Genomic DNA, 14243 nt, shown 5'->3' with positions numbered 1-14243 from the left:
CCTCTCACATTTTACCGATTAGTCATTAAATTCACTACTTATTTTAATCCTCAAAATTCCTGTAATCTCAACAGTGCTTAGCTTTTTATGCAGAAGCATAAAAATGATAGAAACTAAACAAATACATTAATAAGTCCAGTTTTTTGGATGTTGTGTTGTCTGCTCAGCAGGCTGCCTATGCACTTTCTTTTAACTTTTAGGACCTGTTATTTACAAGAGGTCCCTCTTAATGCAAATGAAGTCCTGATGAAAATCTTTTGAAGTTTAGTCTCATGGTGCCACAGCGCCACCTGGTTACTGAAAACTGAACCACTAGTGGTGTACAGACAAACTGCTAAGGAACTGTTATCAATCATAACACTTCAAAAACATCTCTTTATTAATGAGATTTACAGCAGATTATTACTAAGCACATTTCCCATTCTTTTGTCATGTATTCAAACTTTCAACATTAAACAAAATACAAATATTGCAATTCTGTATTGTAAACATGCAGAATTTATGCAAATACCTGTGGTTTTGATTTGAGTTTGTATGCATTCATGCTTGTATGTGTGCATGTAGTTACAAATGCCAGAAATATTTCTGAATAAGCCTGTGAACATCAAAGGCTAATGAAAATCCCCTATAAAGGACTAATTATTCTTTGGTACTTATATTCATATTCCAACGGGCCTTGTAAGTAAAATATAATTGAAAAATACAGAGATTAAAGTCAGCAAAAGCACTTTATTAACACATTTTCAAATCATACAGAAAGTTTTAGCTTTAAATAAATATCTATTTAAGCTAAATAGCTATCTAAATGGAGTCGTGAAAAACATTGCAGGCAGGCTGATGCTGAATTACAGCAGTATTAATCTGACATTGCCTTTAAATATTTAACTTGACACGTTTTGACAAAGTATAAATATAATAGCTTATACCCTTGATATATTTGCTACAGTATGCATAGTTCAGTTACATTCATTTAGTCAGGATTTTTTGGTTTGGCGCTTAGTTCAAGTTTAACAATGAGCTTCCACAAGTTTACATAGATTTCACAAATGTACTGACACGCTACCATTCTGCTTTAAAGCTATCACACCATGCCCTCTATTGTATCCAGTTTTCGGGGTTCCGCCTCACCGTGTTGCATTTCCTGCTGTTTCCAGTCTTGCTGGTATTCTCTTAGCATCTTCACAACTTCTTCATGTCCAAACTGCAAGGCATCATCAACTGGAAGGTTCCCCCACCTGTAGTGAAATTTAACAAATTATCTAGGAGAATGTTGCCAATTCAGACGTAGAAAGAAGAAGTCATTATTCAAACGATGTTCATATCTGACCTGTCTTGAACAAATGGATCAACTTTGCAGGTATCAATGAGGAACTTTACAACATCTATGTGACCTGAGAACAAAAAGGCAGAAATAATTACACTTTCAGATTATGGCCAACCAAGTCATTTTTAAAAAGTTCAGAATGGGCTTTATTTATTTGAGAATTTTTTATTATTATTTTAAATTTTATTTCATAAAATCAATTGCAAGAAGGTATTTTAAACAGAAATGTCAGACTTCTGAAAAAAATGTCTATGGAATGAATACTTGGTTGGGCACTGGCAAAGACAGACAGGTTGATGGATACCAGACAGCTGAACATTTATTTTCCCAAAATAACTAATGAAATGGAGGAGCTCACCCTCTGCTGCAGCAATGTGTAGCGCTGTTCTGGAGTCGTAGTCTTTCAGATCCATGTCCACAGATGAAAGGGCAAATCTGAAACATAAGTCATTTTGATTGTTCACTAGTTGTTTTTGATTGCCACTACATATTAAGAATAATCTAAGGGTATATAAACATGAGAATAAATGTTTGATCTACAACCTTATTGGGTTATTATGAATATCAGAAGGAAAATTGTTCTGGATCACTCCAGTACAAAAAGTGTATTCGCTGTTTTCTGAAAGATTTCAAAGATCACAGTTTGGTTTGTGTTCATAAAGTTATGAAGGCAAAAATATTTTATCCTTTTTAAAGAATATTAGCATCTACTGCAGGGGGAGAGGTTATTTTTTACGACGTTATTTTATTGACCTGTAATGATTACCATGCACATCAAAGCACTAAATTGTTCACATTATATTAAGTATGTTACCGATTGTTTATGCATTTAATTACGCCTATGATTAAGTTAATCAAGAGGTCTTCAAAATAAGTTCAACAATAAGCAAACCCTTGAAAAAAATATATATCTAAGTGTAATTTATTGACCAAAATTGTACAATAGTTATATAACTCTGAACTCATTGCCAACTTTATCGTGTACTGTTGTAAAAGACTAATTACATACTTAGACATTCATTTTGTGCACATACCATTGTTATAAAAAATAATTTATCTCCAGTATTGTATTGCTTGTCATAATAAGGACTAAAATAAATATGAAACTACAACTGGTGGAAACCTATGCCAAGCAACAGTTCATGCTTATAACTTTAAACAGAGTTCCTCCTTGATTCAATTTGTTATTCATATTGTTGTGTTATTATTCAGACCAGATGTAAAGAAACAGGACAAATAAAAGCCAAAGCTTTGGGTACCTTCTCAGTGCTGACACATCCCCACTGAAGGCAGCAAACATTAAGTTGAAAACAGACTTGTTCTGAAAATACATTAAAGTTGCATGGACATAAAGTGATTTATCTAAACATAGAACTTACACACAGATCAAAAGCAGCCTACCCTGTCATCTCCATCCTGCCGGCGGGGGTCTTGCTTCTTTACAAAGTGCCTCAGGTTGTCGTAGTTGTGGAAATTGAACTGTGAAACCAGTTCCTACAGATGCAGAACAGAACAGGAATTTTTTTATAGTCTTCAGATCTAAGAGTTTGAGATTCCTCTATATTATTCATTTTAGCCTTTGTGACAAATTTTTATGATAAACAATAAAGAAAGTCTTGAGTCATGGTCCCCTGCATAATCTCAGAGGTACAAGATTCTTCCCTTCGACCATTTATGTCTTATCAATTCAACCTTCAGCCAAATTGTGTTTTCAACGTGATAGCATATCTTAAAATTGCTAAAAGTAAACCTTGGGTAATATTCTGTCACAAGAAAATGGTTTACTCTGCAATCAGTCTAAGCCCAGACAGAAATGAGGAAGATCATAGTTGGACCTTCATGTTCTTGAAAATGACAAAAGGCTTTTGCACAAGAAGGTCTGTGTGGTCTTAGCACATGTAAACTCAGCAACATAAAATGTTAATCTTCTTGGCACAAACTAACCTAAACCTTAATCTGCCAAACAACCACGTTCTAACCCATCCATTCTAGAACAACATGGTACCAATTACATTGTTCAGCACATACACAAGCATGGTTGACCCTGCTTGTGTATGTAATACACTGGTTGAAGCAGTGTATTTCTGCAGATAGCAGCAAGACCACAGGGAGGAAGCAAAGGAGCTCATATGTCTCATATTAAACAAACACTGTTCTACTTGCCTGACAGAAGTGTATTCCCCGAACACTGTTCCCAACTCTGTCCAAAGGTGGGGACCAACACATCACTCCCATTACGTTAGGAATCACCAGCAGTATTGCACCAGACACTCCGGATTTTGCCGGCAAGCCCACCTGAAAGAGGAGATCATGAATGGTTCAGCTGAACAGCAATACATACTTTTAGCTATTCTGTGTCAAGCCATACTCACATGAAAAGCCATCTGGCCAGAGAAGTCGTACATGCCACAGGAGTGCATGAGGCTCAACGTGTTTCTCACTGCCTCTGCACTCAAGACTCGCTCGCCTGTGATTGGACAGATCCCTCCATTAGCCAGAGTAGCAGCCATGACACTTCCTGATTCACAGGACACCTCAATGGAACAAAGCTGGAGGGAAAAGAGTCACTCAAGTCACAAATGATTCAACCTAAATAATTTCTATCTCAGTTCAACTCAATCTTACAGAGGAAGACGTAACACCTTTTGGTGAAGGCAAAGAGTCTTACCTGAAAGTAAAAATCTAGGGCATCAATCATATCAGCTCCTGGAGGAAAACACTGGTGAATAGAACATAAAAATCAGAGCTTGACATTGTAATTCTACATAGCCTGTACAAATTGAAAGAAAAACATCACCAAAACAAATGCAGAAGAAAATACACTTCATGTATTTTAGCAGACCTTCTTCTCTTTCATGTAGTAACCAATGGCAAAATTTCTGTCACCAGTTTCCTTTTCTGACTGAAACCTGAGAAAGACAAGCTGCCGAGGTCAATAATGGGTTATCAATAATGCATTTAAGAACTGAAAGCATAATGTGTCTAACAGAATATCTATTGGAGCATCCATACAACAAATCAAAACGTTTAGGTATGATGAACTCACGTGGCATTGCTAAATCCAACATATTCTTGGCCGGCCATCTTCTTCACAAACTCCATAACCTGGGAAACAAAAAAATAATACTTTCTTCACATTATACATGACTATGAAAAACTAAATATTTGTGCCATAATTTTAAAATGATGGTTTCATAAGAAAGGGAAATTCAAAGCACATGACTTACATAGTCAAATTTTTCTGCCTTATTTGAGAAGGGCTGGAAATGAAGAAAAACTTTGATTATAACAGTCAGTTTATTTATGACTGCTACACATTATACATCATGAGCAGCTTCATGAATATGAGGGACCAGACTCAAACAAGGACAAAAAATGTTCAAAGTAGAAAAAGTCTTGGTTTTAATTCTTCCTAGTTGCATAATGTACTGCCCTGCTATCAGTTGGTGCAAATAAAGGACATAAGTGCAGCAATAACTCAACTTTGGGTAATAGTTCAAACAGATATGGAGTTAGGAAAACGGCTCCATTTTACATTTTCTGTTTTAAACATGTAAAATTAATCTTTAAGACATCAACGAGAATCATCCATATTCATATAGTATATTTAGAAAATTATTTTAAAAACCCCATCAACACTGCAGCTGACTCAACAATCTGCAGGGAATAAGAATTGCTTTTTGCGTCCAGAGCAAAATGTCATATTTTCCAGATATTTATTTTAGATATTAATTTGAAAAACCAGCAACAATAATTTAAATAACCATTGCTATTTTTGTATCTCTAAAACAGCAATAATACCTACTTTCCATGCTTCTGTAATTGATTTTTACTAGAAACATTTTCGTTTGTTGTTTGCACATGATCTAAATGTGACTAATAAAGTCAACCTGTTCACCTTGATAAGAGAGCTGATCAAAATGGCTCCAGCATTCACCATGGGGTTGTGAGGCTTATCTAGAAGAAAGTAAAATGAGGTAAACACAAAGTTAATAAATAAGAGTTCTGAACGACAACTGGAAAAATATAAATGAATTAATGCTTAAATTTAAAGCACATACACGTACAGCATTATCACACACTGACAGAGTGATGAAGGTTTTAGTGGAGAAACAAGGTGGTGATGACCTGTCATGCATACCTTCCTCATCAAGAGAAAGAACGTTGAACTTGAGTCCGCTGGGCTCCATGCCAACATAGTTGTGAACCTTTTCTGTTCCAGACTCATGGACAGCGATGGCATACTGCAAGGGCTTCACACATGACTGCAGACAGAAGGGCTGCTTTGTGTCACCAACAGAATGCCTGAAGAAAGAAGATGGAAAACACTCTCAAATACAGTTAATATAAATACAAATATTTAATTTGCTGGCTGCATTTTTGAAGCTTTTTCTGGAGTCTTTGATTGCATTAAACCCATGACTACTTGTGTGCTGATGGTGCTTTGCTATGCAATGTCTGGGTCATCATCTTTACAGATATTTCCATTCCCTTTGATAATATGTTTGCTCATCACCTCAATTCTGGGCATATAAATGTTCAACATGAATCTGTTCTCCTGAATAGGTTTGCTAATGTACTGGTTACCCCATGAGTCCTTACTCTAAATGATATTTAGTAATACATCTAGTCTAAGTACTAAATGGTCAGCAAAAGTAAATGTAAATCCTACCTCTGCCCGTCGACTGTACATAAAGAAACACCCCATAATTCTGGACTGAACTTGGCCAGCTGTGGGATGTAGTCAGCAACCTGAAGCCACAGTTTAAAACAGAAAAGCAGAGCTTGGTAATGAAAGATGTAGCAGCTTTTAATCTAAAAATCTCCGATAACAAATTTTAGGAAAGTGGAGATAAACATGATAAGTTTTGAATTTGAGGTTTCAAACATCCACACTAAAGTCGTCATCAACTAAAACATCATCATTGGAGTTTTGATGAAATACAAAGTCAAGCAAAATAAAACTACCTTGCCATCACTTTGTTCTTGATCTGTCTTGTAGATTTCATTGATTTTCTCTGCAAACACATCAAACTCAGGGATGATGAATTTTTTCCGGAAAGCCTGGATCAGCAGAACGACGTTGCCCCCGACACATCTGAAAATGAAACATTAACACAGACAATAATGGCTGAAATTCAAATTAACTTCAATATTATATTTTCTAAATATGACAAGGCATAACATACCATAAAACAAGCATTGAACATTATGACAATCTCTTGTTTGGTTAATTTAATATTTTTTTTCAGGACAAACTAAAACAAACAATTTCAGTCTGGAGCAGGGTGGCAAATAATTTTGCAAATGGGCAAATAAATGCACCTCAGTGAGGTAGGACAAAGAATGAGAGAGGCAAGTAACATATTAGATAACATGGCATAAATTTATTTATGGTACATTTCTTATTAAATTTTGGGGTAGTTAAAAATACAACAGGAGAAGTTAGCAGAGAGGTAATTATGCAGCATTACACATACCATAAACCTCATATTAAAATGGAATATTGGATTATTGTTAGAAGGTCAGACTAATAATAGCTTGGTCTCATGGTTTCAGAAGCCTGGTGATGAATGGAAACAAAACACCATGAGGCTCTTACTGCTGTGATAAAGATACAATTGTGAAGAGCTGCAGAAGATCCTGCATCTATTTTGATGTTTTAAAAGATCATAGGAATTTAAATTGAGGCCCAGCAAAAAAACTGGGTGTGGACCTTGTGTTTAAAAGTTGGCCTGAGGTCCCAACTCTCATCAGAGCAAATGGAGACATGAAGTCTGGCAAGACTAATGCTTTAAAAATACAACAGTACTTGAATTGTGCTGATGAAGCCTGCTGACAGATTTCAAAGATAATGTTAAGAAAACTTCTCAATATAATTACAACTGGACCACTGCAGCTTAAGCAGTTTGACTGTCTGATCACTGACTTTTCCTGTCCTTCTGAATTAGATTATATTTTGTATGCTGCATTGGTGGACTCCATTTAGCACGACCTGGGAATGCGTTTCTCTAATTCTGCTCTCAGGTTTGAGATGAAAATTTTGTAGAATACTAAATGCTAATACTCACCTGTGGAAAAGGTCTCTGTCCATCATCACCTCACCAACAGAGTCCTTCACAGCCCGTCGAAGCTTCTCCATGCACTCTCTGAGCCGAGGGTCTGAGGGCTGAAGGCCAGTTTTTTTCAGGGCCTGCAAACATAAAATCGGATTCAACCTCATCATCTCTCCAGATGCAATGCAAAACCCCTTATAATAGCATTTGTGTAATAAATTGTACCTGTTTCTACAAGGCATATCGAATCAATGAATGCTTAATGTGCAAAAAGAAAAAAATATATATATATTTACAGCATTAAAGTATGAAATGGGCACTTGGTCTCTTCCTTCGGTGATGGTGTAGAAAAGCATGTTTTCCACTCCAGAACTGGGAGATGTGGAATACATGTTCCTGAAATGAAAAGTAAAGACTATAAGATAAAAATATTCACATTGTCATATTTTCATAACTCAGAATAGAATAACCTTCACTGTCCTACATAATCATATTATCAAAATTAAATTAGAAATGATTCTTAACTATTTTATGGTTTGCAATAAAAATAAGGTGCCAAGTATATAATTTATATATAATATTTCCAGTAGTAAATATAGTCATGTTTTTTGTTTTTCTTTTTTTTTTTTGGACTAAAATGAATAACATAAGATATTGAGCCGCGTTTATCATAATATTCCCAAATTGAAATAATTCATATTTTTACTTTCAGCTGAGGCATACTATATTATTTTAAGATTCTTCTACATTCAGCAATTGATCAATTTTATTTGATATAATAAATGAACCACAGCCTTTGACTCACTGTCAGGTTAGTTATAAAACCTTATCAACTGATAAAAAGTGAATATATAACCAGCAAGCACCAAACAGGGGTACTTACATTTTGTTATGGAAATGATCCGGGTGGGTGTAAGTTCGTCGCTGAAATGTAGTTGTTGAATTTCTGATGAAACAACATGCTGGATGTATGGAGAGAAAATTCCTCATCGTATTTGCATTTTTGGAAATAACTTGTAGAAGTTCTGACAGTCGCAGCGCTTTGAGGCAGTGCATGGTTAAACGACAACAACAAACGTGGAGTTGATAAGAGCAAACGGGTTGGCTGAGAATGACCCGTCTGTAAAGCTCCGGTTGACGTGTCAAAGTCAGCCTGTCCTGCGGGGGTCACTGATTTCCCGACTTCAGGAGAGCAAACGCTGTGTTGCTTTCAGGTTGTGTCGGAATTTTTGCAAGTCTGGCATTGGATAGTTAATTTTTCAGGATGTAGGTTCCAAGCAAATCGTCTGGCATTTATCACACAGCTAGTTATATTTGTTTGAGCTTGTAGCTGAGCAGTACGGAGCCCCTCGAGATAATAAGTCGGGATCTCGAGATAATAAGTCGGGATTTCTTTCCTTTGTTTTTTCTCTCCATGTCCCCTTAGGGGCTCCGTAGAACAGAAATATAAACCTGTAAATAAAAATGACCGAACAAGTCGAGTAGTTGTCAAATTTATTGTGACAGTGTATCACATTACTTTGTATTGGTTTGTCATAGTGAGGTATTACACACAAGGCATAAATTAGGCAACTTTTGATTTAGAAACATTAAAATTTGTATGTCTTTCTTCATGATGGTTCAAAAAAAGGGTAAAACATCATGAGTAATCTTGAATGGGATTTCTCAATAAAAAAAAAAAATAATAAAAAAAATCCTAATTGAATTTGGCTTTGTTGTTCTTTCATTAATGGGTGTCTGTGAACAAAGTATTTAGTGTAGTATTAATGTAGCATTTAGAGATTTAATGCAATTTTCATTTAGCTGTTTTGTTTGCCAAATACACCTGTTGATGTGGGTTCATCAAATTTAATCTTAAAATTAAGAAATTGGTTTGTTTCATGATTCTGTACAAGTTGAGACCAGGACCTCTTTAAATTTTAACAAGGTTTAGCAGCCATCACAACAATGCAGATTATTGTAACACAGTATGCAGACAGTGTTTATTACTGATGTGATGTGTTACTGATTCAAAGCTGAGCTTGTTCTTAAGATTTCTCTGGAGTTAATATAATTTTATTCAGGCTGTGATTGCTGAAAGTGCCGGTACCCATACCTGTAAAAAAAAAAACAAATTTAAAAGAAATAACCCTAGACAAAAAACAAACCAAAAAAAAACAATAAGTACTATTTTCTCTTTAAAGCATTAGGGTTAGACCAGTCTTAATTGACAAACTGCACAAATATACAAACTTATATGGATATACTACTGTACAGTACAATATACACAAAATACATACAAGCACAATCTGATTATTAAATGAACAGTGTTCATTATGGACACAAGGCTCTACTGCATCAGGCACACTTACATAACAAAGCTAAAAATTCTGAAGGCATTCTTTCTTTAAGTATTGATGAGTTACACACTCTTGGAAGGACGAGGCAGCACCAGCTTTAATCCAATATCAACCACAAAGGAAGGCATGTAAGAGAGAGGGATCCAGAGAAGCTTAGCATCCCAGCCGGCGCTGTACCGAGTGCGTGGGTGAGCCGCAGTCAGAGCGTGCTCCATGCAGCTGGTCACCTTGGTGAGATCTGAGTCACACACAGCATTCATGATCAAACGCTGGATCTTGATGTCTGAAAGCAAAAAAAAAAAAAAAAAACACTCAAATTAAAACTTCTTCAGGGAGCAACTGATGGAGAACTTTTTTCTTTTTCATTACTAGTGTTGCCCCAAACACTGTGCCGCAAAAACAGCCAATGAACAGACACATGCAGTTTTAACACACATTGCTAAAGACACCTCAAAGCATAAAGCTTCCTTCCTCTGTAAGTGTGCTTGTACTTACAGTTGTCCAGGTACTTCTCTCCATAGCTTGCTTTTACTTCGGGGCTGAGCTGATTCCAGAGACGGTGCAGCTCCCTCTCAATGGGATCCAGGTTAGTAACTGCTGTCTTGAAAAATCCTGGCTCAATGATGCACACTTTGATTCCAAAGTAGCTTATATCTCTCCTGAAAATGGAAGACATACAGACTAGTAAATAATGCAGTTTTACATGCTTCAAGTTCATTTAATGGTTTGTAAATTACCCTTCCCTCTTTTTAACACTGAACTTTTAGTTTTGTGCTTTGATTATGATTAGTCAATGGGAATTGACAGATCCTTTAAACTCTTTTCTAACACTGTTACGTTTTTTTATAGCATAAAATGCATTCATTACTGTAATCAATCTGTACATTACTCATTCTGGATTGTACATTCCAGAGAGCTACTAGTAAAGCCAGAAACATAAGAGGGTTATGTAAGGCTTGTCGTTTCAAAATGTTCTTCGCTCAGGTTACATCAAAAAATTAGTTATATAAATACTACTGGAAAATTAACATCTTCTATCATCTAATTGTTAGACTTTATGATCATCTATGCTCCCACTCATTAAGTCTTTACTTCCCTGCTGTTATTTTCGCATACCAGCTTACATTTGCACAGTATTGTTTTTATTTGCTGCTGGTTTACATGCACATATATGGACATCTTGTACATTTTTATTTCTCTACTCAGTCGCACATTTCCTCTGACTGTGCTATTTTTAATAACTGCACAGCATTTTAATTTATTATATGTTGCAAATTCACCCTTGCTGTCTCTTATTCTTATTTTTCTGTTGTACTTTTTTTTCTTTACCTCACTTTGAATATCAATACTTCCCTTTGCTTTTGACTTGCTGCAGTACACTTGAACTTCTCCAATGTGCTACAATAGAGGATGTTGTTTTTTGTTTTTTTTCTATTCTATTAATGGTTTTACCTCAGGCAGTCAGAGAAACTCTCCACTGCAAATTTGGAGATGCAGTACCCGCCACCATTTGCAGCCACCCTGCCGAGGACAGATGCCACATTTACAATACGTCCACGGGCCTTTTTAATGAGGGGCAGGAAGGTCATAGTCATGGCAATGACTCCATTCATGTTCACTTTCAGTGTGCTGTGGAAATCCTCCACTCGCATCCACTCTGAAGGACCCATGGGTAAGGAACGTCCAGCATTGTTCACAATACCCCAAAGTCCTACGAAGAAAACAAAATTGAAAAGTTACAGTTTCAAAACTGATTTCTCATATATTTATTGTGTGATTTAATCTCACCTCTATCTCCAACCTCCTTCTTGGTCCACTCCATAGCTGCCTGGATGCTGCTCTGACTGGTCACATCCAGCAGGACCGTCTTAAGGTGAGGCCCCGTCACTCTTTTCAGATCATCAGCTCCCTTCTCTGTGAGACAGCCAGCCAGAACTCGAAAACCTCTGCGGTCGAGCTTCTTGCACAGAAGGTTCCCAAAGCCCGTGTCACAACCAGTCACAAAGACGTACTTGTCAGAAAGGTTCTCTATCTCCAGGCTGTCTCTGTACAGCCACACCAGAATCCACAACAAAGCAAAGGAAGCTGCAATGTAGTATGAGGCATTTTCTCTAAAAAAAAAATAAAAAAAAAATAAAAAAAAGACATAACATCATGAAATTATGTCTTAATCTGTAATTTGCTCTTAGAACTAAAACTAGAACTAGAACTAAATCTAAACCATAAAAAATGGTGTCTTGCATTGTCATTTCTTACCCTAAAAGTTCGTATATATACTGTGTATCCATGTTGCCTTCAGGAGTTTGTTTTTGGACTCGAAACTGCTCAAAAAACATTCTGCAAAAATGTTTAAAAAGTAATTAAAGCATAAATACAATCATAACCATTTGAAATCCAACTTAACAGTATCCTTATAGGATTGGATTGTAGTGGAACATTCTTGACAGCCTCTAAACACAAGCAGTCTGTATACTAAGACCTGATTTTAATGCAGGACCGTTTTGGTTGGTGTGGGCACATGAGGAATCTTTGTTTAATACTCTTACAGAAGAAAGAAAGGAATTTGTAATGGAGCGAAACACAAGCAGGGGATTATTTTATTTTTAGGTATAATTTCAATCTCCGTGATAGAGCGGCTTGGTTTATGGCAAAAAGCCAATTAATTTGCAGGCTTATCAATTTGTAATACAACAACAAAAGAACTTGTGTAGCTGTCAAAAAATGCCACAGCAATTAAACACTGAATAAATACAATGACCACAAATTCAGAGTAAGGAAATGTAACAATTTGTTATAACTGCTTGTAAAATACTGTGTTTTCATGCATAATTATTATTAATACAATTCATGCCCTGGAAGTGGACAGAAAAGTTGACCAGAAAGTGTCCTAACAAAGAAACAAGATAGATTATTCCCCAAAATCACAGAAGTGTTTTATTTACTTTTTTAAATTCAGCTTGAGGGAATTATGTTATTGTCAACATTTCCAAGAATTTAAATCAAATTTAAGCTGTTTTTATGGGCATGTTGTTTCAAACAACTCTATCCTCTTACCTTTTTTTTTTCAGTATTTACTAGACAGTATTTAGAGGTTATTCAAGGTAGGTTAAAAAAATAGATACACCTCTCTCTGGGCATCTAAAGTTCTATTCTATTCTATTCTATTCTATTCTATTTAAAGACTGTTTTCGATGTCATGCATTAAATGTACTTTGTGAGCTTTAGGCCATTTCAGTTAACAACACGCACATGAAATAATAAGCATTTAATAATTCACTGCATTAATTCAGATTTGAGAGAATCAAAATAATTAAAAACTCTAAACCTACCTTATTCTCTTATTGGTCAATGATGGATCTTCACAGTCAGCCCCTTTCCCTTTTCCCTCGTGTATATTCTTCTGATTCAGCTCAGAGGGGGTGGTCAAAGAGAAGCTTTATCCTTGAGGCTTATCCGTTAAGACATGTTCACTGTTAGTAATCCTCAATCCGTAACTATTGCAATTGTTTTAAAGAAAAATGTGAGGGGAACAGGGCAGGAAAACTAAGCTCCAAATAATTTTTTTGCATGTACACTAAAGTATCAGAACAGTATTTTTTTAGTTTAGAACAAAAAACGTAGAGCTTAGTTGTTCTCACACTTGGGTTTAAAAGTTTTAGGATTATGTAAAAATTTATGACAAATTCACCAGAGTATTTAGTTTCAGGAGATCATTCAGTTCACCTGCTTTAGAAACAGTTAAATGTATACTGCATAGCTTGAAATGATTGGTGTTTCTAACATAAAAGACTAAGAAGAAAACATTCACAAATAAGCTATAATGCAAATCCATTTAATAAGAGAAAAAATTCAGCAATAGCCTGGTTGTGTAACTCTGCACACTTTCGGACTAATAACATGTAAATGCCCTTTGATTGAAAAACATTACTCAATATTCTTTAGGTATTAACTATGTGTTGGAAGTGAAGACATCTGATGTTCACAGTCCTCTTGAGGTGACCTCACAGATATATTTCCAGATATGGTTTTGGATTTGGATATACCTTCCACTCACTGTGATGCTGAAAAATAAAATCAGCATCAAAGGTGAAGATGTCCGCTTTCTTGGGTAGAAAACAATCTTCTGTCTTGCCACCTCAGTCTAACACTGTATATTATTGTCACCAATAGAAGAAAAATAGCAGGAACAAAAAATCCTGCATCACCTTGCTGTCCTCTAGCCAGCCTCCCTGCTTTATGCTTGGAAAAACATGCAGCTTTCTTAATTTGAAAAATAAATAAATAAATAAATAAATAAATAAATTATATACATTTTTCTTTATTCTTTGTAAAATTTCTGTAAATTGTGGCTTTAGCAAAATGATAAAAATGAGCAAACTTGGAAGACCAGGGTTTAACTACAACAGACTTGTTTACTTTTGAATTGATTTCATTTTGCGAGTTTTAAATGTTTTTATCTTTTTTTTAATATCTTTTTTTCAAAATATCTTTCTTACTGTTTATTCAATGTCACATGCTGTTTTT

The 14243-nt window shown here is 35.6% G+C and overlaps 2 protein-coding genes across 3 annotated transcripts; both read right to left on the bottom strand.

Annotated features, from left to right (window-relative positions):
- Positions 1-181: 181 nt before the first annotated feature.
- gls2b (glutaminase 2b (liver, mitochondrial)) lies at positions 182-8736 on the bottom strand. Of its 2 annotated transcripts, XM_007569616.2 has the most exons (18): positions 8264-8736; positions 7677-7776; positions 7396-7517; positions 6293-6422; positions 5997-6076; positions 5466-5629; positions 5223-5281; positions 4552-4584; positions 4371-4429; positions 4167-4233; positions 3993-4043; positions 3697-3873; positions 3488-3619; positions 2726-2818; positions 2584-2645; positions 1683-1759; positions 1328-1391; positions 183-1235 (listed from the first exon to the last, which is right to left on the bottom strand). In XM_007569616.2, exons 1-18 carry the CDS (start codon positions 8434-8436, stop codon positions 1082-1084), a joined length of 1797 nt encoding a protein of 598 aa, XP_007569678.1. In that variant the 5' UTR covers positions 8437-8736; the 3' UTR covers positions 183-1081. The 2 variants fall into 2 exon arrangements, with proteins under 2 accessions (XP_016535973.1, XP_007569678.1); XM_016680487.1 differs by lacking the exon at positions 3993-4043 and having other exon boundaries at positions 182-1235.
- A 121-nt stretch (positions 8737-8857) lies between these two features.
- rdh5 (retinol dehydrogenase 5 (11-cis/9-cis)) lies at positions 8858-13976 on the bottom strand. The gene is made up of 6 exons (XM_007569615.2): positions 13049-13976; positions 11976-12056; positions 11508-11830; positions 11172-11430; positions 10215-10378; positions 8858-10002 (listed from the first exon to the last, which is right to left on the bottom strand). Exons 2-6 carry the CDS (start codon positions 12053-12055, stop codon positions 9782-9784), a joined length of 1047 nt encoding a protein of 348 aa, XP_007569677.1. The 5' UTR covers position 12056; positions 13049-13976; the 3' UTR covers positions 8858-9781.
- Positions 13977-14243: the final 267 nt, after the last annotated feature.

This window comes from Poecilia formosa, unplaced genomic scaffold (assembly GCF_000485575.1).
Source record: "Poecilia formosa unplaced genomic scaffold, Poecilia_formosa-5.1.2 Scaffold243, whole genome shotgun sequence".
Lineage (NCBI taxonomy): Eukaryota > Metazoa > Chordata > Actinopteri > Cyprinodontiformes > Poeciliidae > Poecilia > Poecilia formosa.
Note: the sequence above shows the minus strand (reverse complement) of the source record. Positions and strands in the feature narration are given on the sequence as shown.